Source organism: Cydia strobilella, chromosome 2, assembly GCF_947568885.1.
Source record: "Cydia strobilella chromosome 2, ilCydStro3.1, whole genome shotgun sequence".
Classification (NCBI taxonomy): domain Eukaryota; kingdom Metazoa; phylum Arthropoda; class Insecta; order Lepidoptera; family Tortricidae; genus Cydia; species Cydia strobilella.
Window position 1 is genome coordinate 4,976,604 of NC_086042.1, and position 25,154 is coordinate 5,001,757.

At 37.9% G+C, this 25,154-nt stretch overlaps 1 protein-coding gene across 40 annotated transcripts in view; it reads right to left on the reverse strand.

Moving 5' to 3' along the window:
• Positions 1-25,154, reverse strand: part of LOC134755337 (protein tramtrack, beta isoform) — a 598,730-nt gene that overhangs the window by 525,313 nt on the left and 48,263 nt on the right. For 3 of the 40 annotated variants that reach the window (XM_063691818.1, XM_063691816.1, XM_063691813.1), the window contains exon 7: positions 24,245-25,081. The exons of 33 other annotated variants lie outside the window; for them this stretch is intronic. In XM_063691818.1, the coding sequence (XP_063547888.1) occupies positions 25,043-25,081 (39 nt within the window). In that variant the 3' untranslated portion in view covers positions 24,245-25,042. Of the gene's footprint in view, positions 1-11,556; positions 11,820-12,976; positions 13,134-17,708; positions 18,163-22,750; positions 23,689-24,244; positions 25,082-25,154 lie in introns of those variants that run through there. 4 more of the 40 variants (XM_063691817.1, XM_063691861.1, XM_063691823.1 and 1 more) reach the window with 4 other exon arrangements.

Below are 25,154 nucleotides of genomic sequence, written 5' to 3' on the forward strand. Positions count from 1 at the left end.
TCCACAGCGATACAATCGGCTGACGATTTTGTTTATTCACAATAGCATCTAAACCATCATCTGACAAAGTATCAAGCCGGAGGCGATGACTAAATTTTTTATGAGTTTGTTTGCTGCCATTCCTCAACCCACCAACGGAGCGGCAGCTGACGTTCACGAGGGTGCATCATACACAGCCGTTATAACCACTATACGAGTTTTCGCCCGGGAGGCGATTGGTCATGGAAATCTGTTCCTGGCCCGCGATCTATTACAATAATCGATGTGTCGAATAACAATAAAACTTAATGGGATGGGAGTTATTGTAATAGAATGCCATAGATTATTTGGCTTCACTACCGGTTGATAGAACTTGCCTTCTAAGCTTGATACCTAATCTCATCATCATCATCATTGGCCTTCGAGTCTATTACAAACTATACAAGCAGTATCAGGTAGTGACAACGTTTTTCGTGGCTGTGTAAGCCAATACGGGAGCGGCATACACGACTACAAGCCTGGCAGGTGTAATGTGCCGTGGCGAACAGGTGTCGGGTTGACGACGCTTGGCTTGCTCACTTGCGAGTGTCTCAAACCAAGCAAATCCTACCTAATCTAAAGCATAGGTAAACAATATGATTTTATTTATTGGAATATTTGACGACCGGTCTGACCTAGTGGGTAGTGACCCTGCCTGTGAAGCCGATGGTCCTGGGTTCGAATCCGGGTAAGGGCATTTATTTGTGTGATGAGCACAGATATTTGTTCCTGAGTCATGGGTGTTTTCTATGTATTTAAGTATTTATATATTATATATATCGTTGTCCGAGTACCCATAACACAAGCCTCCTTGGGCTTAACGTGGGACTTAGTCAAACTGTGTAAGAATGACCTATAATATTTATTTATTTATTTATTATTTATTTAATATACCTAGCCTTCTAATTATGCGCGTTTTTTTCTTTTAATTTTCTAGCATTTAGTAGGTAATCGTGTTGTTCTATTCCACATAGGTACTCTTGATGTACCTAAAAGTAAGCCTTAATAAGCTCCGGCTTGCATTCGGATTATATGACGCCCGATGCCGATGAGGCGATGATAAGAACTAAGTAAAATTTAAAACAATTAATCAATAAGAATATTTTCTCAAAAATGGACGGCAAAGTCGACGTTGCCGGTTAAAAAGTAGGTCGCGAAGTGCGTAGTTTATGGTCAGTCGAAAAATTAAAAAATTAAAAACATTGCAGTCTCGATTTCAGGACTGCAATGTTGCCTATAAATTCCATTATTTGTCGAGTTCCAAACTTTTTAAAAGTTGAAGTGGCCATATCAAATGAAGGCATAGGTCCATTAAACAGCCAAACAGATGAAACAGATGACCAGTACTTATTATTATAATGTTGGTACCGCGATTATTTAGGTGTCTCAAATAGGTTGGCGTATTTTTAGCAGAAAAATACACTTCTATTTTTAATTTAAAAAATAAAAAGGCGGCAAAGCAAATCTTTTTACTTTTTTCTGTGAATATATTATAAGTACACAAGAACGTTGCTTCTGTACAATATTTTTACTATATTTGTTTTTATTGCGCCATTTTTGAGAAAAGCACTATATACGACTCGGCTGGAAGGCTACTTGCTGGCTTCGGATTAAATTAAACGGACTCCCAAGGTCGTCCGTTTAAAACGAATCCTCAGCCAGCAAGTAGCTACTTCCGAGCCTCGACAATAATGTACTATTAAATCATAATGAAAACCCTATAAACAAATCATGCCTTTGAATCAAATGTCTACAACTACATTTATCTCAATTGAATGTATTAACTTTCAGATGATATTCGAGACTGTTAATGCCATCTATTGGGAAACTCGCGCGAGACGTCACCAGCACGGAAAGGAGGCGACATCCATGCTATTTCCGCACGAAGATGACTAGCCAGCAACCAGATGGAGCTAGTATCGCCTGTGTCGTTATCTCTACATCGTTGCCTTGAACTGAGCAGATGCTTTGAGGTATGCTAAGCCCTACCGGTTTTATATCGCTTCATGTCTGATATTTTAAAACTTAGATTGATTGATCGTAAATACTTTAAGCTAATTTGATTAAAGGCTATTTAAAGCATAGTTCGAATATGTTATAATACTTAGGTACTATGTATAAAAGCATGAATTATGTAGGTACCTCTTATTTTAAGTTAATGACGTTTTAATAAAACACTTGGTGCATTTTATAATTCAAGCAATAATTTGGAATTGCTATGCTTATTTTCAGAAAATTGTGTCACATCATATAGTATGTAACGTAATGTTTTGCAAGTCGGTGAGTATAGTATTTGCACGTCATTAATTTAATATCAGATGAAATATTATAAACATTTAGCGTCACTAATTTTCACCTATGAACTACTCAAATTTATTTTTCTGAATTGACGGAGGCTAGCCACTTAAGGGCATGCATAGCACACTGCTTCGCATTTCGAATCGACGTCCTAAGCTGCGATTTTTAACAAACTACATAAATGTACTGTAGAATCTCGATTTGTATGCAAAAATCGCATGGTATAGCATATTGGCTCCGTATCTCCGTGCGAAGGTGCGAATCGCAGTAATCGCACGACGACTTGTGCTTTCGTCAAAGATGCAGTGCGCGCCGCAGGGTATCCCACACCGAGCTCCACGTACGGATTTTTGTACGTAGACGCGATTCCTCGCGCATCGGAGCTTCGGACGAAGATACGAAGAAAAACGCAGCACCGGAACATCGCGTCGTCACCGCACGCGAATTCGTCGCTTCGCACTTCGGAACGACATGCGACGGCAGTGTGCTATGCCCCTGCCTAGATATATATCAGACAGTTGGAATTAGAACTAGCGAAGAACTATTTTTAATTGCCAGAAAATGGTTCTTTACGATTATAAATTGATTGGCTGTACCAACTTGATTTATGTACAAATTTTCTTGTTTACTTATTTTGATACTGATATTGCTCATATATTTGTGGCTCTAGAGCACTAGTGAAAAAGGTGCAACTCGCGCAGCTTAAATGAAAAAGGGTTATATGAAGGGGTATATATCATTTTCATCTGAGGTGCGCGAGACTTGTACCCCTTTTTAAGAGCCACAGATATATGTGACGTTTTCGATCAAAAGGTACCGCATTGTCACCTACCATAAGGACGAAGTTGGATTGTATTTTTATACGAATAACCTGTCAGAGCATCCTTATATATTTATATTTATAAACAAGCGACAATTTGGTACCTTTTGATTGAAAACGACACATATTACTTTACTTACTTATCATTATCATCATCTTTATACCGCCAACGCCAACCTGCACCTAAAAAGACACCATCAAGCCTAATACATTAAAAGTAAAGTAATTTATTGCGTCATAAAACAACATCTAACATTAACATAAAACTCCCAAGTATTTTTCGTGGGTTATTTTACTAATATCGTAGGTACCTATTGCCAAAGCATTCATTTAACATTTCTCGTAAAACCTGGCTTCACTTTTTAAGTATTTCGATTTTCGACGTACCTAACCCACCTGAAAATGGGCCTCTTATTCATTTTCGGGAAGAAATACTTTCAGTAGATTTCCACACTGAAACATCTGTAATACAATGTAAGATTTAAATACCTGCATTAATACATTATCAGCACACTAACGACGAGCCATTAGTCTCCCGAACCTGGGACTCAAAGTGGACAGGAAGGAATGGAGGATATATTGTAATATTATAAGATATTTTTTATACTAATTCGGTGGCAAAAATCATAAGGCCCGCCTGATGGTAAGCAGTTTCCGTAGCCTATGGACGCCTTCAACTCCAGATGTGTTACATGCGCGTTGTCGACCCTTACACTCCGCACCCTCGTTGAGCTTACTTACTTGGCAACCTTACTTACCGGCAGTAGGAACAGGAAATACAACAGTTACGTATTTATTTTTAACAAAAAATTTCGTTCAGAACTACTTTATTAATCTGCATCCTCGAAATGTGATACGAGCAGGTTCCATGAAAGTTTTCTGACAGGTATGTTAATAAATGCCAGGGCGAAAAACTGAAAACATTACCTTCCTTCTTCGTAAGTCAGAATGCTCTCTAATTAGCTATTGCTGCAGGTTGTTATCAAGCCCACGATGATAGACTAGTTGCCATCGTTACGCACGAGGGTGAGGACGGGAAAGTGTCCCTTTATTTTATTATTATTTAGGAACAGGTATCTCAATTAGAGATACGGTCGACCCACCTACGAGAATATCGACAGTAAATTTTCAAGATTCTATTACGCTTTACATTTCCAGGCATAGGTATTTAAGTTATAGCACAGTAATAAAAATTATCTTGATATCGTGTAAACCTCGGGTGGAGGTATGCCCGTTTAGCAGTAATTTTAGCTCCGCGATCCGCATCCATTCTTACAACGTGGCCGAGCCAGCGGAGGCTGCGGTAGGCTTTTGTCTCGGCGATAATATTGGGCACAGCCACAAGTCCTCAATTTCGGCGTTTTGGCGGGCTCTGAAACTGCTCTGGGCTCTTCTCCCAGGATCCCAGGAACCCAGGATCTCTGAGTTCTCCTTTCTGCCACCAGAAGCGTATTTTCTTCATTTAGTGTCTCGCAACTCAGATCACAAGTGTTAGTGTCTAATTTAGTTGTAATTAAATATTATATGTAAATGAAATTTGATTTAAGTTGTGCTTAAGTATTAATTTATTATTTGATTACATTATGGATTAAAATAAACACTGGAAAATCCATTATGGAATTAGAGTTTTGAATGATTCACGGTTAGTTTCACTAGACTTTTATATTGACCGGGACAAAACAAAACAAAACACAAAAGGTAATCACGGTCTATATCCCGGTCAATATAAGTCATTATGGAAATGTTCAAAGCACCCAAGGCACAGATAGACCTGACAATGCTTGCACGCAAATCTCGTCATCCTGCGCTCTCTGTGAATCGCGCAATGCTTGCATCTTTGATACTTGTCGATCCTTTGGGGCTTGTGCCCGGCTAAACTATAAGTCGATGCTCCTACTGCTTGTAATGTTTTGTGCTTCATGCCTGCAATTTCAATAATTAACTAATGATAATATATGCACCTAGGGGTGATAGGGCAGCACCTCGGTGCCCTTGCCTACTTACCTAGTTTAATCGAATTAAGCCGATATTTAAAAACAAGGTTTGTGTGTGGTCCACAGCCAATGCGATAAATCGAAAATTCGTCATATTGTAAATATTCTTGCAAAAAAAGCCTCAGAATTTTGTAAAGCTTTCGGCATCATATGAACATCAGGAGTTTATTATAGGTATACTGTAATTACTGTATACAGCTTACACTTCTAAAACTTGTCGATTATTTTGAGCTTCAGTCGGACTGAACCATATACAGGAGTTCCAGGCGTTCCAGCTAAGTTTATAAAAATTAATTTCATTCCTGCCTGCAATTTTAGACGCTTAGCACCACTTTTTTCCTGGCACCTTCTTCCATTCTCCATTCCATTCATTTTCTTTCTTTCTTTCTTTCTATCCTGCGCCATTTGCAGGCAAACCTGGGGCTTGGGCATATGCCTGTGTCTATCCACCGGGTACGCGCTCTTCCTCTACTTCTCTTCCCTTCTACGTGACCGATCATCATTAATACTTCCAGACTATCTTCACGTCTAGGCACGTGTCCGAAGAATCGAAGTATGCAAATAGTGGGGAGTCAGGTTGGAGTTTTCAGCTGGTTAAGGAAGCTGGGAAATCTCTTTTAGATGGGCTCAATTGAAAAAAAATGTACCAATATGATTTTATCATATTTTTATTACTTAAATGTGGGAGTTAAGGTTGTCTATCGCAATTCAACGGGGTAACGCGGCTAGTGTGATGGGCACCTTTGCGTCAGGGACAACTCGGGGGGGGGGACTTTTTGACTAGGCGTAAGTACTGACATTTATTGAAAAAAGATTTACACTTTTAAGGGTCTCCGGCAAGCTCGGTTCTCCATACAAACGTAGTTCCGCTCTCATTTTAAAACGACTAGCTAGATTGCTCTGACACTTTGTACTTACAATAGGATAAGGTATATCTATTTCTATAATTCGTGTATGTAGCTTCGGATACCATAGTTCAAAAAATACAGCGAATTTATGTTTTTCATACAAAACTTGTTTTTGCTCTATTTCGTTTGTTTTATAAACTGGAGCTATATAAACTAATTTCAGACCTAGATATACCTCATGTCATTGTATGTGCAAAGTTTCATTACAATCCAACACGTAGTTTTAAAATGAGAGCGGAACTACGTTTGTATGGGAAGGTGCAATACGGCCGAGCTTGCCGGGGACTCATAAAAAAAATCTTAAATGTTACTTTTCAAAATAAATTAATGTGCTTAACTTCCAAAAATATCCACAAACATTTTACGTGACTGCTACTCCATATAAAAATGAACTGTGAACGTTTCATCATTTGACGCGAGTGGTAAGTAATTGGCTCGACAAATAATAAGAACACAGCTCCAGCTGTGTAACCGGGCAAGCCATGTGAGCTAGAATAGTCTACATATTGATAATACCGCTTTCTCACGCATGTGTTCTCAATTAACATGCCTACTGATACTTTTTCTACTTTTCATCTGAACTGATTATATTGATTTCTCTGTAATAGCTAGATCGGAATATAACGCTGCCAATACTTTGCGGTCTAGGTTATAAATTTACTATACATAAGTATGGTAGATTTGTGTCCCGTTGAAATGCTTTAAAGATAAGAAACGACCTATGTTGGAAAATGATTTGCTGATAGTATCCTATATACTATATATATATATAATCCTTACGTGCTTTCTATGCTAGCGGAAAGAAAGTTTCTTAGTGTATTTTTATTAGTTTCATAATGAGTCTCGTCGTTATTTATATATATATTATATATGTATATTATATTTGTATATATATGTGATTATATGTTATTTTTATTTTATTTTTGCTGTTGTATTTGTAGCACCGCCCACAATTTCTCTGCTTAGCCTTAAGGTTGACTGGTAGAGAATGCCTTATGGCATTAAGTCCGCCTTTTGTACTGTAAGGTTTTCTTTTGTGCAATAAAGATTAAATAAATAAATAAATAAATAAATAGTAAGCAAGTAATATGACAGGAGCACTAAAATGTAGTTTTATACAAACACTTTTTATACGCTTCAGTTATCCTTACTACGACAGGTGTTTCATTGTTTTTGAAAGGGTTAAACTAAATTACAAGGTATTTAGCACACCACATGACTACATTACCTAGCTAGGGAAGCCGCAAGTTAAAAAGCTGATAGTTACATCAATGTACCTACAATTATAGTACTAACATTGCCCCCCTGTATACATACACGCAAACCTTGCCATCGACTCAAATGTTGGATAATAAGAGGTTATACTATAATTAGATACGTAGATATATATAACACCTAGATATAGAAAATTATTAATTCGATAAAAATTATAAAATTATAAATTATTACCTACAAAATCTATCAGACTTTTTAATTTAATCTAGCAAATGGTCAAACATTTTAAGGTCATTCAAAAACTGCTCCAGAATCGAACTTTAATAACATAATAAATATTCCGAAGGATTTCAGTCATTAATAAATTAATAAAACAACATTAAAAACGGAAAATTAAATCACTGTAATGAGATCAAAATTCAATCGAAAAATATGGACATGGTAAGCTAAGGTGGGGTAAGACTATCACTTGTATGGAATCCTCATACTGTTTGTCTTGCCCCGAGCAAAATAAACTATGTTAGTCTTACCCCACCTTACCTTAACTACAACTAGAATACATATTACAATCATTACGCTACTCAGTTATACAAAAAAAACCGACCAAGTGCGAGTCGGGCTCGCTCACGAAGGGTTCCGTACCATTACGCAAAAAAACGGCAAAAAAATCACGTTTGTTGTAGAGCCCCACTTAAATATTTATTTTGTTCTGTTTTTAGTACTGGTTGTTGTACATCATCTGTGAAAATTTCAACTGTCTAGCTATCACGGTTCGTGCTGAGATAGGTACAGCCTGGTGACAGACGGATAGACAGACAGACAGCGGAGTCTTAGTAATAGGGTCCCGTTTTTACCCTTTAGGTACGGAACCTAAAAACTAGGCAGGGTATGGACAACAAATAGCATTTATCAGTTATTTAGGCAACAGGAAATAAACATCATAGTTTATAATAACTAGTTATCCAAGTGTTCGTGGTATTATACTACTATTGCTTCATTAGACTTAATATTCATAGTAGAACTGCGATAACGATATTATACACAAAGTTTGAGATATTTCTGCGTACATACAATTTATACATACATTTAATATTTTAATTACGACAAGATTGGAAAGCTTGACTCAAAGGGGTAACTTCTCCTTTGTATATAATCTTCTGTTCGTATTGTTTCAATTTCAATACTTAATAATTGGTACATGGTACAAATACAAACAGCAACACAAGTTGCTTAGCTTGCTGTCCTAACAATAAAATCGTGTAAAAATTATTTTGAAGATAACCTACATACCTACTTTGGAGCTGACTGTACATCAAGATTACGTTCCAATTCACGTTTAATTCGTTCGTCGTGTCATTCATCTAATAGATGTCGTCTAAAGTCGCAAAACACTTAACTCGATTTGTAGGAAATTAGGATTTGCAACTTTAGCACACAATACTTAAAGTCGCAAACAAGTGGACTCCATTGGAGGACATAAGAGGTTTTCATCTTTAGCCGACTCTGTTGCAATGCTTATGTGTCACAAATAAATAACATATCCGTAATTAAATTCCATACAACGTAATCATCAATACTAAATAGGGTATAATAGATATTCTGTCATAAAAAGCGTAACGAACATTTAAATATGACGGGTGGCACGCACTAATTATAGTTTATTCACCGTAACGGTACAGAATGCCTGAGTACTATCTACCAGATGTTTACCAGTTCTCGGCCCTTGCTTCGGATACAGCTGTTGACTGCTTTATTTCAAATACTTGTAATGAATACTCGGCACGAAACACGTAATCGTATTGAAATTAAAATTATCTTTAAACATCCATAATACTTATGTAGTAAGGCGTAAAACTGTCGTATTGTTGTTATATTAAAGGCTTTTTTAATACTTCCTGATATGTCGTGAACCTCGGAGATTATTGGATAATCAATAAGAAAACCTGTTACAGGGTGCATGATAAGTACAATATAATACAAAAACTCTTTAACCAGTGGCGTAGCTAGGATTGGGCGAATGGGGCCTTTGGCCACGGCGTCGCAAAGCCAACCATTTTATTTCCTTTTCAGCCTTTATACGTCCTACTGCTGGACACAGGCCTCTCATGCGCGAGAGGGCTTGGGGGATATTCCCCAAGGCTAGCCCGATGCGGATTGGGGACTTCACATACACCTTTCAATTTCTTCACAGATGTATGCAGGTTTCCTCACGATGTTTTCCTTCAGCGAAAAGCTAGTGGTAAATATCAAAGTAGGTACACTCCCATTTGTTTTGCCTTCGAGGCCAATTTAAACTTACGTTATGAGGTTATGACACTATTTAGATATCATTTTGATAACAATATTTCAAATTTAATATGGAATTTTTCGTTTACAACTTAAAGTAGGTGTATTGAACCAATCTACTCTTCTTCTAAATGTAATTTATTAATACACATGAGTGTATTAGATCAGAGAGAAAGAAGTCTAATTTCAAATGTATACTGACATTAATCATCACATGAATCACATAAATTCGTATATAAAATTAAAATCATACAACACACCCGAATTGCTACAAACCATTCAGAACAAGGGAACGTTAACGAAGCGTAAGAATTATCATGAGTATCTATAGAGTAGGTCGGGTAGATATTGTACTTGCTAGTAATTACGGTTCCCAACGAAACCCAGCGCTGTCACGGGCGTCACGGCCGGCCCTAGGTTAAAGTCCGCCGCGGCAAATTAACTTATTTTTAAAATAAAATTGGTGGGCAAATGCACACGGGTATACACACTGGCTATACCACTAATTTCACGGCCTAACTATAAATGCGGTAGAGATCTTTTTAGGTGTCCGTACTCAAAGAGTAAAAACGAGACCCTATTACTAAGACTCCGCTGTCCGTCCGTCCGTCTGTCTGTCCGTCTGTCACCAGGCTGTATTTCATGAACCCTGATAGCTAGACAGTTATAATTTTCACAGACGATGTATTTCTGTTGCCGCTATAACAACAAATACTAAAAACAGAATAAAATAAATATTTAAGTGGGGCTTCCATACAACTGCGATTTTTTTGCCGGTTTTTGCGTAATGCTACGGAACCCTTCGTGCGCGAGTCTGACTTGCACTTGGCCGGTTTTTGATATACATTTTGTAAGTAACGCAACATTAATAAACGCAAGTTATATTTAAATGCCCTAAATGACTTCCCTTCTCTAAATGACTAGAACGTAAAAACCCTAACGGAATGCTCAATATAAAAACATCATTCAAAATTATATACAAAAAAAACAAAGCCCTAAAAGTTACTTAACAATACCTATAAGTACTTTTGAAGTACGGCAGGTGTATTGATTTTTTTTACACTCACGAAATGGTAACAAAAATAAGGGCTGGGATAACAAAAAACGTGACTACATCCAGCCTGCTAAGCGTCTGAGATCGTCAATATACGAAAAGAAAGCTTTACATCTACTGAATAAAGTAGTATTTAATGCTCAATGACGATTCGACTACCTGCCCTGAGCTGGGCCTAGAACATTGTATGCGATCGAAGTCTTTCACAAAAACCTTTTAAATAGAAAAACCGCCCAGAGACAGGACGTCTAGACGTTCTTTTTTGTTAGTTCCCAGAACGGGCAGGTAGGCATCTGCATCACATAAAAACATGCGCTTTGCCTTACCCCTAAGGACTTTAATGTTAATACTATCTTACATCACGATCACTAACAACAATACACATAATGGCAACAGTTTGGCACTTACTGTAACATCGACACATTAACTAATTCTCTACTAAGCTCTGTCAATAAAATATTTATCAAGATATTCAGATAGATAGGCTAATATAAATTTTGTACTTTCCTATTATTACGACTAAGACTAGAACATCGCGGCCACGCCCCCGATCTCTCCCCTCGCGAATGATAACGCTATTTCAGCGCAACGATACAATGTTTTTATTGATCTTACATATTCAATGTTAGCTGTTTAATAATTTATGGCATAAACATGTCATGCTTGAGGCGGTAATATTGAAAGTTTATTCATAAACACTACAAACAGCTTGACTAAGTCAGGTATTTGGCGGATTTTTAATTACCTACATTTCCTAATATTGCACTTAAAATTCACAACTAAATTTGGCACATAAGTTGCACTAGTTTTAAACCTTTAGCTTCAACAACATAAACTCCACGAGGCAATACGTAACGTGTAAATAAAGGATTGTAATTCTCCAGAGACTCCTCGCGTAGTCGTTCAGAAACACATTGAGGGTCCCCCCGCCCCGCTCAATTTAATTAGCTTTTAACGCGCAATAAACAAATTTGCAGCTCAGCAGTATTCTTTGGCGCCGAAGTATGTGCTGGATATTTTAGGCGGGTGCGTGTGTATGGGCGCCTGTCCGAGCACGGTGTTGTTCATGATGAGCACGGAGGCGGGGCAGTTGCGGGACTTGCGGGAGGAGCAGTACCACAGCTGGCGCGTGCTGCTGCGCCGCCGGCTGCAGTTGATGAAGTACGTGTTGCCCTCGTAGAACAGAAGCCGCCCGCCGCGCGCCGTCATCAGGTAGCGGGCCCGTCCTACACACAACCAATGCACAAATACTGTAATATCGTTCTCATACAGGTATCCAACTTCCGACTAATAAAAAAAAACTTACCGTCTACTAGTTTTAATGACACGGATTAAGGAACAAATAAAAGGCCAGTAAGTACTGATAATAAGTTTCCACTATTTTACTTGAATGCTCACTATCGATTGAAAGTGCATCTTATATGTGGCTGTGCCAATTATGTCTAAGGACAGTAATGACTGCCTGTGAAGATGTCTATAACTTTATCGTTTTAACAAATATTATAGCATTACTCCAATGTCAATTTAACTAAGTGATGTAATATCTACCAGAAATAACGTGAAAGTACTCGTTTGATATAAACAGTGAAATTGGGTTCAGGCCACGAGTAACGTAATTTAAAACTTCGTGATCCGGTCAAACCGTTGTAATTATTCCAAATCTCAATAGCCTAGCTTTCGTACGGGAAGATTAGCAGAAAACTTGATATTTGCTACTTTATTTTATACCTATTTATCACATTGTTATGGATTGGAATAGCAGTAACCCTATAGCATTTAACAAGTTAACGGTCCAATCCAATGCTAAACATTCATAAAATTTATCGGGTGCTAAGCACTCGCAACCTAAACATAGAATAGGACGGTTGAGTTATCATGGAATGTATTTTTAAGTTGCATAATATGCTCACTACCTATTTTTCTCCTAAAGCTCAACTGATTGTGGCTATTGTGGAATGTACTTTTTAAAGCCTAGCAACAGTTGCAATGTTAGTGCTGTGACTCAGTTGTTATTGCCATCGACCTTTACCTCTTTACTTTAAGACTATAAATTCGACCACAGTAGGGAATCTGGTATATTAGTTGGCGTAAATCTACGAGACTGAGTACAGGGGGCCTAGCTAAGATGACAATCGTTGATAGAAACTTAAATATTGTATGGAAATGGTCACGTGACTTCTCGTAGCATCGGTCTTTCTCTTCACGTTTGGCGTTTGTCGATGTACGATTGTCATCTAGGCTAAGTTTCCTGGTCCGTCCAGTAAATTTTCGTAAACGATGTCGATAACAACTCTCCAACCTCCATGATCGCAATGACGATGGCAATCAACCTTCACCTTTGCTACAAAACACCACCGTCACCCTTAACACATTTAGGGCTTACTTGTTCTCGAACATATGTTTGCCTAACCCGTTGGCAAGTTTGCTGAGCTGGCAGTCACAGCGGCGGGAGCGCACGGAGAGCCGGCAAGCCGGAGCGTGCTTGAGCGCCGTGCTGCGGCAGCGCGCGACCAGCCAGCAAGCGCGCCATGACAACACCTCTGCAACAGTCAATGTGCAATTATACCCCTTCCAATATTACCTATCAAGCTTCCACTTAGTCGTAAATATGCATATGTATACAACCTAAGCATCTCAGTGACGGCATTTGCATTAGGAGAGGGGTCAGGGGCTTTAATCATTCCTAGACCACTGAAAACAACCTTTGCGGCTCTTTGAGCTTCCTAAAATTGGCTCTTTTTCTCAAAAGTTTGCCGACCACTGCATTAGTGTTCCGTGCAAAACTTTGTTTTGACAAACGGAACACTTATGGGATCACTTCAGTCTTGCAAATCAGTTAAATGCGTTTTTTATTAGTTTTTTTTGTGTGTAATTTGACATTTATATTTATGTAATTGTTTTTTGTAATTTTGGGTTAATTTTATTGTTTGTAAAAATTGACATGTAAAAGTGCCCCTGTGGCCTATTTGCTGAATAAATGTTTGATTGATTGATTTGATTGATTAGGACATTACGGTGGCCAACTACATCCAGCTAAGATTTAAATCTATACAATTTTCGTCGTACTCGGGAACAAATCAAATTATTTTATGAAATATTTTTTGATTTGTGTTTTTTAAGTAGTCACACTACTATATATAAATTATAAACTGAAATATATAGCATACTCGCACACTAAAGAAAAAGCGACCAAGTCCACCGGTGGCCGAGGCGGAAATCGAACCCGCGTCTTTAGCTTAAGCGGTGGACATGGTCACTTTTTATTTTGTGTATGTTATCTATTTCAGTTTATAGTTTTCGTCGTGTTGCAAGCGCGAGTTACTAAATTAGGAAGTTTCTCAGTTTGACATCATAGACTGCAGGTATTTGCCTTATCCTGTCCTGTTTATTAGAATATCTATTTAAACTTGAATTTTCAGTGAAACGGGACAGTAAATGATCAAAAACTACTCACATATTATGAATGATTTTTTTATTTCATGTCACATTGTCAAACTAATACTAAATTCAAACTAAACACAAACAAGTGTAACATTTAACTAACGATATTAAAATAATGCAATAAAATCCAATTTGGAAAAACAAATCTTACTTTGTATTGTATAGGTCAGCAAGTATTTGTAAACTAAAATGTAAAGAAAAAAAAATTAAAGAAAAAAAGAATTGTAATGTAAAATGTAAACTAAAATGTAAAATGTAAAGAAAGTGCAGGTAGGCAGACGATAAGTCACATTTTGCTGTCAAAACAAATATGTACGCAACTTAAACCGTTACTTAAAGCTAAATAAAAATCGAATCAAAAATGGTGCATATGATCCTCGGCCCACCTAACCTCAAGGTTAATTCTTGCCTTAAATTAAAATCTATAAAAAAATACACGTAACCAGTTTGAAATAATGTTCTCTCTGAGGGTTCATATTTTATTTTGAAATTTATATTTATTAAAACAATATAATGAGAGCAAAATCTTAGGAAAACTTTGCACTTAGTTCAAATTGGTTACTTGTAGAGTAAAATCAAATAAACTTAATTCAATTCTGTAGTCGTTATGTATAAATTCTGAACGCAACAGATATAACTTCTCATCTCGCAGCTGTATTTTACCAGATGTCAATGGTGCTTCGCTTCTAAAATCTATATTTAGATAACAAATGTCTAGATACGAAAAAAAACACAAAACAAATATCTTATTCATTAATCGTAATGTATAATCATATAGGTAACTAAGGTAACCGAATCATAAAATGTAAATCGTACATAAAAATAAAAGGCCTAACCTTAAGGAGGTTATTAAATTTAAGAAAGATTTTACGCACAATGTCCGAACCAAATCACAGAGAAAAAGAACCGAAGAAATAAAATCTAGTCTAGCTGTATTTATGTAAAAATGCATATAAAATGTAATGGCAGGTATGCCGCCGGCACGGCTGAGCGCTTCTGTCGCCGCATTCGTCATCCCGGAGCACAGAATAAATAATAGTACTACCGTACAGAAAGGAAACTTCCTACAAAAGCGAAGTTTGACAGCGGTTCTAATATAGGGCAGTATCCTAACGTATTGGAACGGGGTATGATTATTTTATTGACATTTGAATTATTATTATTATTTTTGTTATTCTAATGTTTACAATGAAACCCAATTTTAATTGCATATATTTCTGACATATCTATTGTAAATAATAATATTAATAATGTAAATTACGCATCCATGACAATGTATGATTAATACAAATAAAAAATATGAATATGAATATGAATATCCGTTTCCGCAATTTAGGGTTGTCCCAATTCAAGTATCTTATCTGTGGTCGTGAACGGAAAAAAATAAAATAAAATAATTTATTTCAAGCTTAATATCACACTAACATATTATTTACATTAAGTATAACATTCAAACGAAACTGGACACACATAAGTTGAAATCATAAAATTTAAATTATAATAAATTTGTGCCAACCCTAATAATTGCTCGGAGCAATGCTGAGCCGAACGGAGCCGAGTTTGCCCGAAGCGAGAAGTTTCGCACCCCTGCCCGGAGCCTGATTCAGATTAAATTAATTAATTGGCATAGGCATTAGTTTTTACGAAAGCGACTGCCATCTGTTCTTTCAACCCAGAGGGTAAACTAGGCCTTATTGGGACCATTCCGGTTTCCTCACGATGTTTTCCTTCACCGAAAAGCGACTGGTAAATATCGATTGATATTTCGTACCTAAGTTCCGAAAAACTCATTGGTATGAGCCGGGGTTTGTACCCGCGACCTCCGGATTGCAAAACGCACGCTCTTACCGCTAGGCCACCAGCGCTTCTCTAACCGCTAGGCCACCAGCACTTAGCGCCATTAAATACAGAGTGTTTAATATTCAAATGGGACAGTGAAGAAAGAAATAATCGGCCAAGAGCATGTAGGGCCATGCTCAGTGTAGGATTTCGTAGTTACTATTCTGTCAAAATAGGCCAAACGAGGGCTATTAGTAAAGGATGACTCACACTAGACCGGGCCGAGGCATCCGACATGTCATTTTCTATGAAGGCTGATCGGTGATCACGTGGTGCTCTCCATAGAAAACAAAGCGCCGGAAGCTCCGGCCCGGCCCCGGCCCGGTCTAGCGTGAGTCATCCTTAAGTATTATGTACATTACAAGCATAAGGGAGTACCTCTGCAACGCTTTGTAGGTCTTTTTACTAAAAAAAGAAGAATTTTTGCAATAGCTTAAAAACTACTGGACCGATCATATTCGCTATAGTTTTCATTGAAAGTATTTATTAAGCTCCTGTTTCACGATTTTTTTTCATATTTTTTGGACCCATGGTTCAAAAGCAAGAGGGGGCGGACACATATTTAATTTCTTTCGGAGCGATTATTTTATAGTTTTTATTTCACCGTTCTATCGCAATGCATGATTTATGTATTCATGCCAAATTGCTGCTTTCTAGCGCTAACGATCACGGTGGAAAGCCTCGGACAGACAGACATGGCGAAACTAAGGGTTTCTAGGTGACTAAATAACCCTAAAAAAGAGATATTTATTCTTAGACGCCACTAAGTCTATTTTGGGAATAAAAATCCTACACTAAAAGTTAAAAAAATTGACCGAATCTGATACAGAGTTTTGGTAATTTTCATTAGTTGTACATACATCCATAATAATGTATGCATCTTATACTCGTAGTTTCTGTAGTCTATGTTACAGATTTTACTATGTTTGATTTCCGGATGATGGACGTGAAGGTTGAAGATTATTCCCCAGTACAGGTACAAAATGTTTCTTAAGAACCAATTTGTCTCTTTTAGTTTCCGATTTCCGTAATTGAATCTCTATCATTACACCTTATAAAAGAAAGTCCCCCACCGAGTCTGTCTCTCTGTATGTTCGCAATAAACTCGAAAACTACTGAACGGATTTTTATGCGCTCTTCACCTATCAATATAGCGATTATTGAGAAAGGTTTAGATATATAATTTCTTAAGATTTTACCCGTGCGAAGCCGAAGCGGGTCGCTATTATAATATAAGAACGATCCAAGCCTTACAATATCAGAAAGCACTTGTTTCATAGCGGGGCGAACACGAACGATAACAATGCCATTTGTTGCGTGACACGAATGACCCAATGCTAAACGCTATTTTACTCAGAGAAGGGTCCATTTCTCGTAGACTTCACTTTTTATTCACGAACAGTCGAATAATATGGGTTCATTATATTAGCCTAAAACTGTTTCAAAACAGATCCCGTACGAATAACGACTCGGTTTCCAAAGTTGATATTTTCTCGGTTCGATTCGAGCACTAATATGCGCAATCGCTACAGGAAAAATAAAATATAAAAATATTTAGTGCCTAATAACAAATATCATAACCAATGCCCATATAACTTTGTCCCATTACTTATAAATAATATTTAATAATCGTAATAGTACCTAGTAAAATAAGAAATAAGTTTAAGATTATAAAAATGTAACTCTACTACGGCCATGAAATAGTTACTGAAGCGACATTCAATTGTATTCATAGTCAGCCACATTACCCTAAGTGTAACTTAAATTTCTTTGAGCAATCAGAGGTTATATATAATGACCTAGAGTTGGAAATATTATGCTTGGGTGATAATTAATTTTCGAGTCGACCTGGCGCGGATTGGTGACTAGTGTTTAGTATGGAATTAACTAGCTCTGGGTCGACAGTTATTTCTTGACTGTCAGTAGAGTCCGAGTCTAACCTAACTGGAACAAAGTTTGGGAATCGCAGTCACAAGGTGCGACGTTTTTGTAGTTTCTCATAGGCCCGTTTCGACTTAGCTTTCCACCTATTTCTCTGTTGCCTGAGTTCGACGGGGCTCATGTCCTTTACGAGTTTCTTGGTCCTGTGGTATCTCTCTTTGTTTTTACGCCTCAGTTCGGCCTCCTTGACGGGGTCTTCTCTGATTTTCTCCATGTAGCGTCGTTGTTGCTGGGCGCGGGTCATCTTGCGTGGTTTCTGGTTTGTCGCCGGCAGAAGGCAGTTCACTACGTCGTCTGAGATCACAGTCACGGTCCCCTCTTCCTGGGTTCGGGCTGAGCTTGTATTAGCTGAAAACGTTTGCTGCTTAGTAAAATATTTATGACTGTTAGGTATATTCTCGACACCATATTATTATGGGTATTATAAGGCAACTTATCACTTATAAGAAACGTATCAAAATAAAACAAGTCCTTTCCTTAATCAATTATGAAATGTTTATTATCAAGTAAATTCAAAAACAATAAGTATCACTTGGTATCACAGGACTTCTCGAAAAATCTGTCGGATTTCACATCGGCCGTGTTTACGATTCGCTATCGCATTTGTATAATTTGTAGAGCTATTCAACCGATAACTATTGCGGGAAAAGACAGTCAATCAATACCTAACCAACCAGTTCAATGAGGTATGCGCGAATTATAATTAGAAGACAATACCTTATTAGACGTAGGTACTTCCTTCAGAGGAATTATTAAATGAGCGATAATTCCCCCTCATAGCTACATATTTAAGCATATCAAAAACAAAACCTGACAAAAATACCAAATTTCGAAATCGAAAGTTTCATCATTAATTGAAGTCGAAACATCAGCAAAATATAACATTATGGATACATAAATAAAGCTGCCATAGCTACAAAACACGTTATTACATTTCAATAGAATTTGTAACAAGAAAACGCATCAAAATAAAACCGTGTCTACGTGACTTAGGTAGCAAGCGCTTCCTTCCTAAACACATGTAGTGCCATATTTTCGCATTCTGAAACTTTCGCGGGGAGACATTACAACAAGGGTAACGTAAAAAGGACTTTATTATTGCATTGGGATGTTATATTTTATAGCCGCGTGGGACGAGTGGAGACGGGCTGGGGATTCTGGGTCGTTATCGATTTGGGGCCCCATCACCACTCGCGGCACTCGCGCACGCGTAGGGTGGTACCACCACAGCGTCAACATAGCCTAAACCTTAGGCTCGCGGCTCTCGTAATTACCTACATGAAGCTTTTGATGCCGTACTTTTCTCGAAGCCTAGCGCGTATTTTGAATGGAGTACACAGCTGTAGCGGAGTGTCGGTTTGTTAAATATGTATAGAGATTTAAGCCCGTCACAGACGGAGCGATAATATATCGGCAGATACCGTAAGATACGTCTTTCATCAATTACATCACATGGCCCCACCTAAATATTTATTTTATTCTGTTTTTAGTATTTGTTGTTATAGCGGCAACAGAAATACATCATCTGTAAAAATTTCAACTGTCTAGTTCATGTCTAACAGTCTATCACGGTTCATGAGATACAGCCTGGTGACAGACGGACAGACAGGTAGACAGACAGCGGAGTCTTAGTAATAGGGTCCCTTTTTTACCCTTTGGGTACGGAACCCTAAAAAAATAATGTTTTAATAGAAAACGAACAATATAGCTATATCTTTCATATCTATACAATTCTATAATCTATGAGCTCTGCACCAGAGCGAAACCAGTTGAATCTAGGTGCCTAATAGAGAGCTTTTTCTTTCAACACGTTTCTAGTTACCGTTACCTGATCAATAACGTGTTCTGTGCCTAAAAAACCTCTACAAAAAATAGTAGGCTAAAAATGCAAATTAAAACTGGAACTCTACCACGTGTATGCAAATGATGCCAAACAAGACAAATTATATAAGAAATCTACAACAATCAATACATACAACGTACCTAGTCATCATATTCATGTAGCAGCACATTTCGTTTAAAAACGCAACACAGTTTTATATAGGTAACGCTAAATACGAGGGCTGATTGAAAAGTTCGCAGCCTAAGTATGAAGAATAAATTCAGATTTTTTAAATATTTTTCATTATGTAGTCTTCGCCGAGCTCAATGCACTAGTTACATCTGAGTTCTAAGGCCATTACACCATTTTTGAAGATGTTTTCCTGCAGGGTTCGAAATTATCCAGATAATTATAGTGTTTGATAATTATCCGATAAAATATCGGATAATTATCCCAGGTATGGATGGCGCTATATTTATTTTCTTATTTAGTAAATTTTAGAATCTTCGTAAATTTTAGGTTATTATCAAATCGATATTTATCAGGCATAAAAATCACGATAATTATCAAGATAACTATCATTGATAATTATCCTTTCGAAATACAAGCCTTCAAAATACATGGCAAAACCTTCTACCTCAGCCTAGACCTCGAGGGAACATGTGAAAGTTCGATGGTGCTAAATCGAGTGAATGGGGTTGACGATGCAATATTTAAAACCCACAGTTGTGAATATCCGCCATCGATTTTTGTGACGTCTGAACGCGTGCATAATTCTAGTGAAAGAGAACTTCCTTTGTCAATAGTCCAGGGCTTTTTACCTTCAATCCTCGCATAAACGGCGTAAGAGTTTGCAATAATAGTCTAAGTTTATAATGACTTCCTTCTCAGGATAGTCAACCACTATTACTGCTTTTGCAACCCAAAAAACTAACGCTCTGATGTTATTGGCTGACAAAATCGCCATGCCTTTTTGAAGTAATTTTAAAGGCGGAGATACAGCATGAACCCACTTTTTCGATTACTGTTTAGCCTCTGGCGTGTAGTAGTGGAATCATGGATCTGCTTCATACAGGTCTAGGTTATGAAGATATTTAATATTGTATTGCGTATTTAGATATTTCATTGTAATATCTTTAATTGTACTTTATCGTTTAGTTAAGAAATAACATTTGTACCTATTCTTCTTCTTCTTCAGTCGGTCCCTCAATACTGAGGATCGTGACATCATGTCCTTCTGCTGAAGACCAGGTTCCTCCATAGGGTTCTGTTCCTCGCCAAGCGCATGGCCTCGTGCAGTTTTAGTTGCATAGGTGCCGTAATTTGAGCACACCATCTAGTGGGAGGACCTATTATTACTCCGATTATTGTACCTATTATTATTCCGATTAAATATGATTTGAGATATTTAATTACAGCAACTTGTTCCAATTTCGTCATTAGGCATCAAGAATCTGTCCACACGTAACTTTAGATCGGCAGTATTTTTTTTTTAATAATGACGCCAACTGAAAATTAGCAGGATGACAGCTAAATAATGACAGTTGAAAGTAGCATGAGAAGAATGTTTAAAGAAACTTTTTTTATAGGCCTGGCCGCGAATTTTTCAATCAGCCCTCGTATAGGCCTAACGTAAGATAGACTTACATAATTTATATAGTACCTACACCCTCCTCCCTACGCCCTACGCATCTTCTAATGATAAAGCAGTACGCTACGCACCCTACACCTACACCCTAGTCCTAAAGCCCTGCTACCGAATTCAAAGAACTTTTTTCTCGACCGTATATCAGGCCCTGGTATAACTTGAACTCTAGGTCTGTAAGAACCGTGAGTAATCTGATATCACCCTTACGCTGGTTCGCCAAAGCAAAGGCGATGCGTTAGGTAAGCGTTCAGTTACTAGCAGTCGATATTCACTTATATCACGTATCACTGCGTCATACGCGAACCAGTATATGCGTGATCGACGATTACGCAGATATTACAGATCTAAAGGTCAAATTAAACTAGGGAAGAGGTTACTGTTGGGGGGGAAATGTGTTGTAAAAATAGCTGTTTACTCGCTCACGTGGTCCCGGAGCGTCAGCAACGGGGCGATAACGGCCTGACAACTGTACTACGCGCCGTGCGAACAGGGCTCCGATTATGTTGGCTGGGTACTGTCATTCATTCACGGTTTGCGCACGCCTGTATTTACACTACTATCGTACGCACTACAGTACATTACTACGTACCTATTATCAAAATGATTTTAGATATTGGGCCGTATGCGTTGCTTCTTTAAAAATAAACCTTACACCAAGAACTGTCTTTAACATTAATAATTCAATGTACATTATTTAATGAAATTATTTAATAATAGGTAGTGCTAGTTCCTAGTATGTTTTTAACGAAACATTTAAACCTTATGAATTGAAAAACACATTAACGTTTTAAATAAAAAGCCGGCCTATAAAGCCCTGTACGTATCATAAATTAACCAGCGATTACTATAACTACCTATTTTTTTGTGTAGGCACAAGGCACAACTAATAGTTATCTATAGGCCACGTCATTCGAGCTAGTATACCTACCAAAACATCGGGCATTCACATCGAGCTCCGTCATAAACATGAAAAAACCAGCATCTAGTTAACTAGTGTAGATACCTACCTACATTAGTCGATACGCGTGTAAGATACCGGTAAATATGCAAACTACAGAATGCCAATGATCTTAGGTTAGCAGTTAAACAAGTAAACATTGCGCACGTGCGGCGCGGAGGGAGGGGGGACGTAACAACCGGCAACCTAAATATCAAAATTAGGGCATTCAACGTAACTAGGCTGCACCCGGAAGACTGGCACGCCCACATCCCGTGCCCTGCCGAAGTTTCTTCTTTCATAACTTTATAGGTCGTATTGATCCGACACAACTGCGCAAATCATGTCGCTCCCGGATACGGTATTGCAACGCAGTATCAGGAAAACTGTGCCTAAACAGATCTATATTATGTTTCAGGGGTTGGCTGTGTAGGCCGCGCTCGCCGGCGTCGCCTCCGCGCGGCTCCCACGGCGAATCGGCTTCTGTTGCTATCATAATTTTGGGGTTACTGAAACGCTTTCAACGATATTTTAATGAAAATATTTATGTAATTGAAACTTGTCACATGAGCGAAGTAACACAAAATAATACATTGTTTAACGTAACATTTTTGAACTCGTATAAAAATATAGGTCATGTCATTTGATAAAAAACTTAACAGTTTCTTCTCGAATCTGCCTTTAAATTATAATTTAATTATTAATATAAAACGTTAAGTACCTACCTATGTATGGATTAATTACTTAAGTATAATATCCTAACACATTTCTTTCTTAAACCTTTTAATTTTTATAGGAACTTCGCTAAATTTTATGAAAACTTTAACAATATTTTTCATCACAATATCAGAAGCTGCTTGGTAGAAAAAAAACAATAAAAATATCGTAATTATGTATACAAAAAAAACATATAAAAATACAAAAAAAAATGTTGTCCTTAAACTACTTAACTAATAAAAAAACGTACAAAAAATGAATTAAAAAAATATAAAATAAAAATATCACAAATGAAAATACAGTTTCAGCTACCTCAACCTTGAGAACTTCTATCAATGTACCCATCCAATGGCATATTAAATATATCAAAGTATCCAAGCCTACAGCTTATAAAAAAGGCCTTTGCACCAGCAGAAAGTCCCAGGCCTGTTTTATAAGGGATCTAATTCCCTGGTTGTCCGGGCTACCTGTACCGGTGGTACACGTCCTTCCGACGCACGTACTTGCCGTCCGGCGTGAAGTAGTAGTTGGGCGGGCGGTGTATGTGCCGGCCCCGCACCAGGAACAGCACGTCGCCCTCCCGCCCCGCCGCCGGCGCCGTTATCACGTCCGCGCGGCATCCCGCCATGTCCCGCGACGAGCAGTACCACTGCTTCCTCCCATGAGCTTGTAAATTCTTCAGGTAGAACGTGTACCCGTCGTGCAGCAGCAGATTCTTCCCCGTCCTCGAAGGCACGTAAATCGCCGGGGCTGTATCAAGCGACCGTATCAGTCCATTTTATAAATTGGTCACGCTTTAAGTGACCATGCCGGGTGCCTAAAACCTGATCTGAGCAGTCAATAACCTCTCGGATTCGGCTACAGATGGCTGTGGGAACCTGGCATGTGGGCGTGTAAGGGCTAATGAATTTTAAATTACTGACTACATTACTATACAAGTCATTATTTAGTTGATTATACGAATGAAAGGTGAACGCAAGTTTACTTTCGTAAGAAAATTAGCATCTAATATAGATAATAAAGACTAAAAGGTATAAAAGGCCTAAAGTGTCTAAAAGGTATTAAAGGAGTATTTTAAGTAAAACCATGTCCATCCTGCATCGGATCTTTTAAATATTTATCTAGTAATAAATAGGTTTCCATCTAAAAATGTATAGTAACAAAACAAATAATGATGACAATCAAAAATAACAAAATATAAATTATACTAGTAGGTAATAGACAATTTAAATCTGATAGTCCAATTATACGATTATTACAATATAAATATAATAAATGGTTTTATTTTGATACAAGATAAAACGAGACCTTGGTATTAAATTACTAATAATACCTATTGTGTACACAGTAAAATTGTAATATTATTTTATTATTTGTGGCACATAATTTATCTTTGCGGTAGAATAACACACGACATGAATTATTGATAGGAACTGTCAAGTGATATGACCTATAGTATAGTAGCTATCGATAGGCCCCAACACGACGATAAAATGACGGCGGAATCCAGTCGTTTTCTTAGGGACGACACTGTATAAAGTATACCAATTTAAGAAAAATAGAATGAGGATATTCTTTAGAATATCTCATATTGTAATAAAACTTGTGACATTTAAATACATCCGTACCCTGATTTTATAGGATATGGATTTGACTAGGAACCACATTAGGACGCCAATTTCGCGGAAATCGCAACGCAAACCGACGATTTATTTTTACATCGAAAGGTATAGAGACATACTCGACGACCATCTCTATCTTATTTACTTACAAGGCAGCTCGATTATGAAAGAACGTCAAGCGAACCGTTGAAAGCTTACCACTTCTTGATAGACTTACCCGAGGGTCCCGAAACACATGCTCCGACCGTACGCTCGACGCTGACGCCGAAAGAGTGCGTTTCGTGGCCAAGGCATTAGCCTGACCTTTGGTCAAGTATGTCTCTACAACCTAACACGACTGAATCGTCCATGGAATGTATGAGCTACGAAGTACTGGAGCCGGTGGCGGGCGCAGCGAGCCGCTCGCCGTACAATCTGAACAGCTCATGGAGATGGCGCATGGATAGCTGGCGCGAGGCGGCGGGCGCCCGCGCTCGCGGCGGTCAGGCGGCGTGGTTGTGCGCACCTCCTACGGCTACCACCTGCACATAGATGAAGACAAAGTTTATCTAACGTTATATACATCACACTGTTCGTCTGTATTTAGGGAAACGG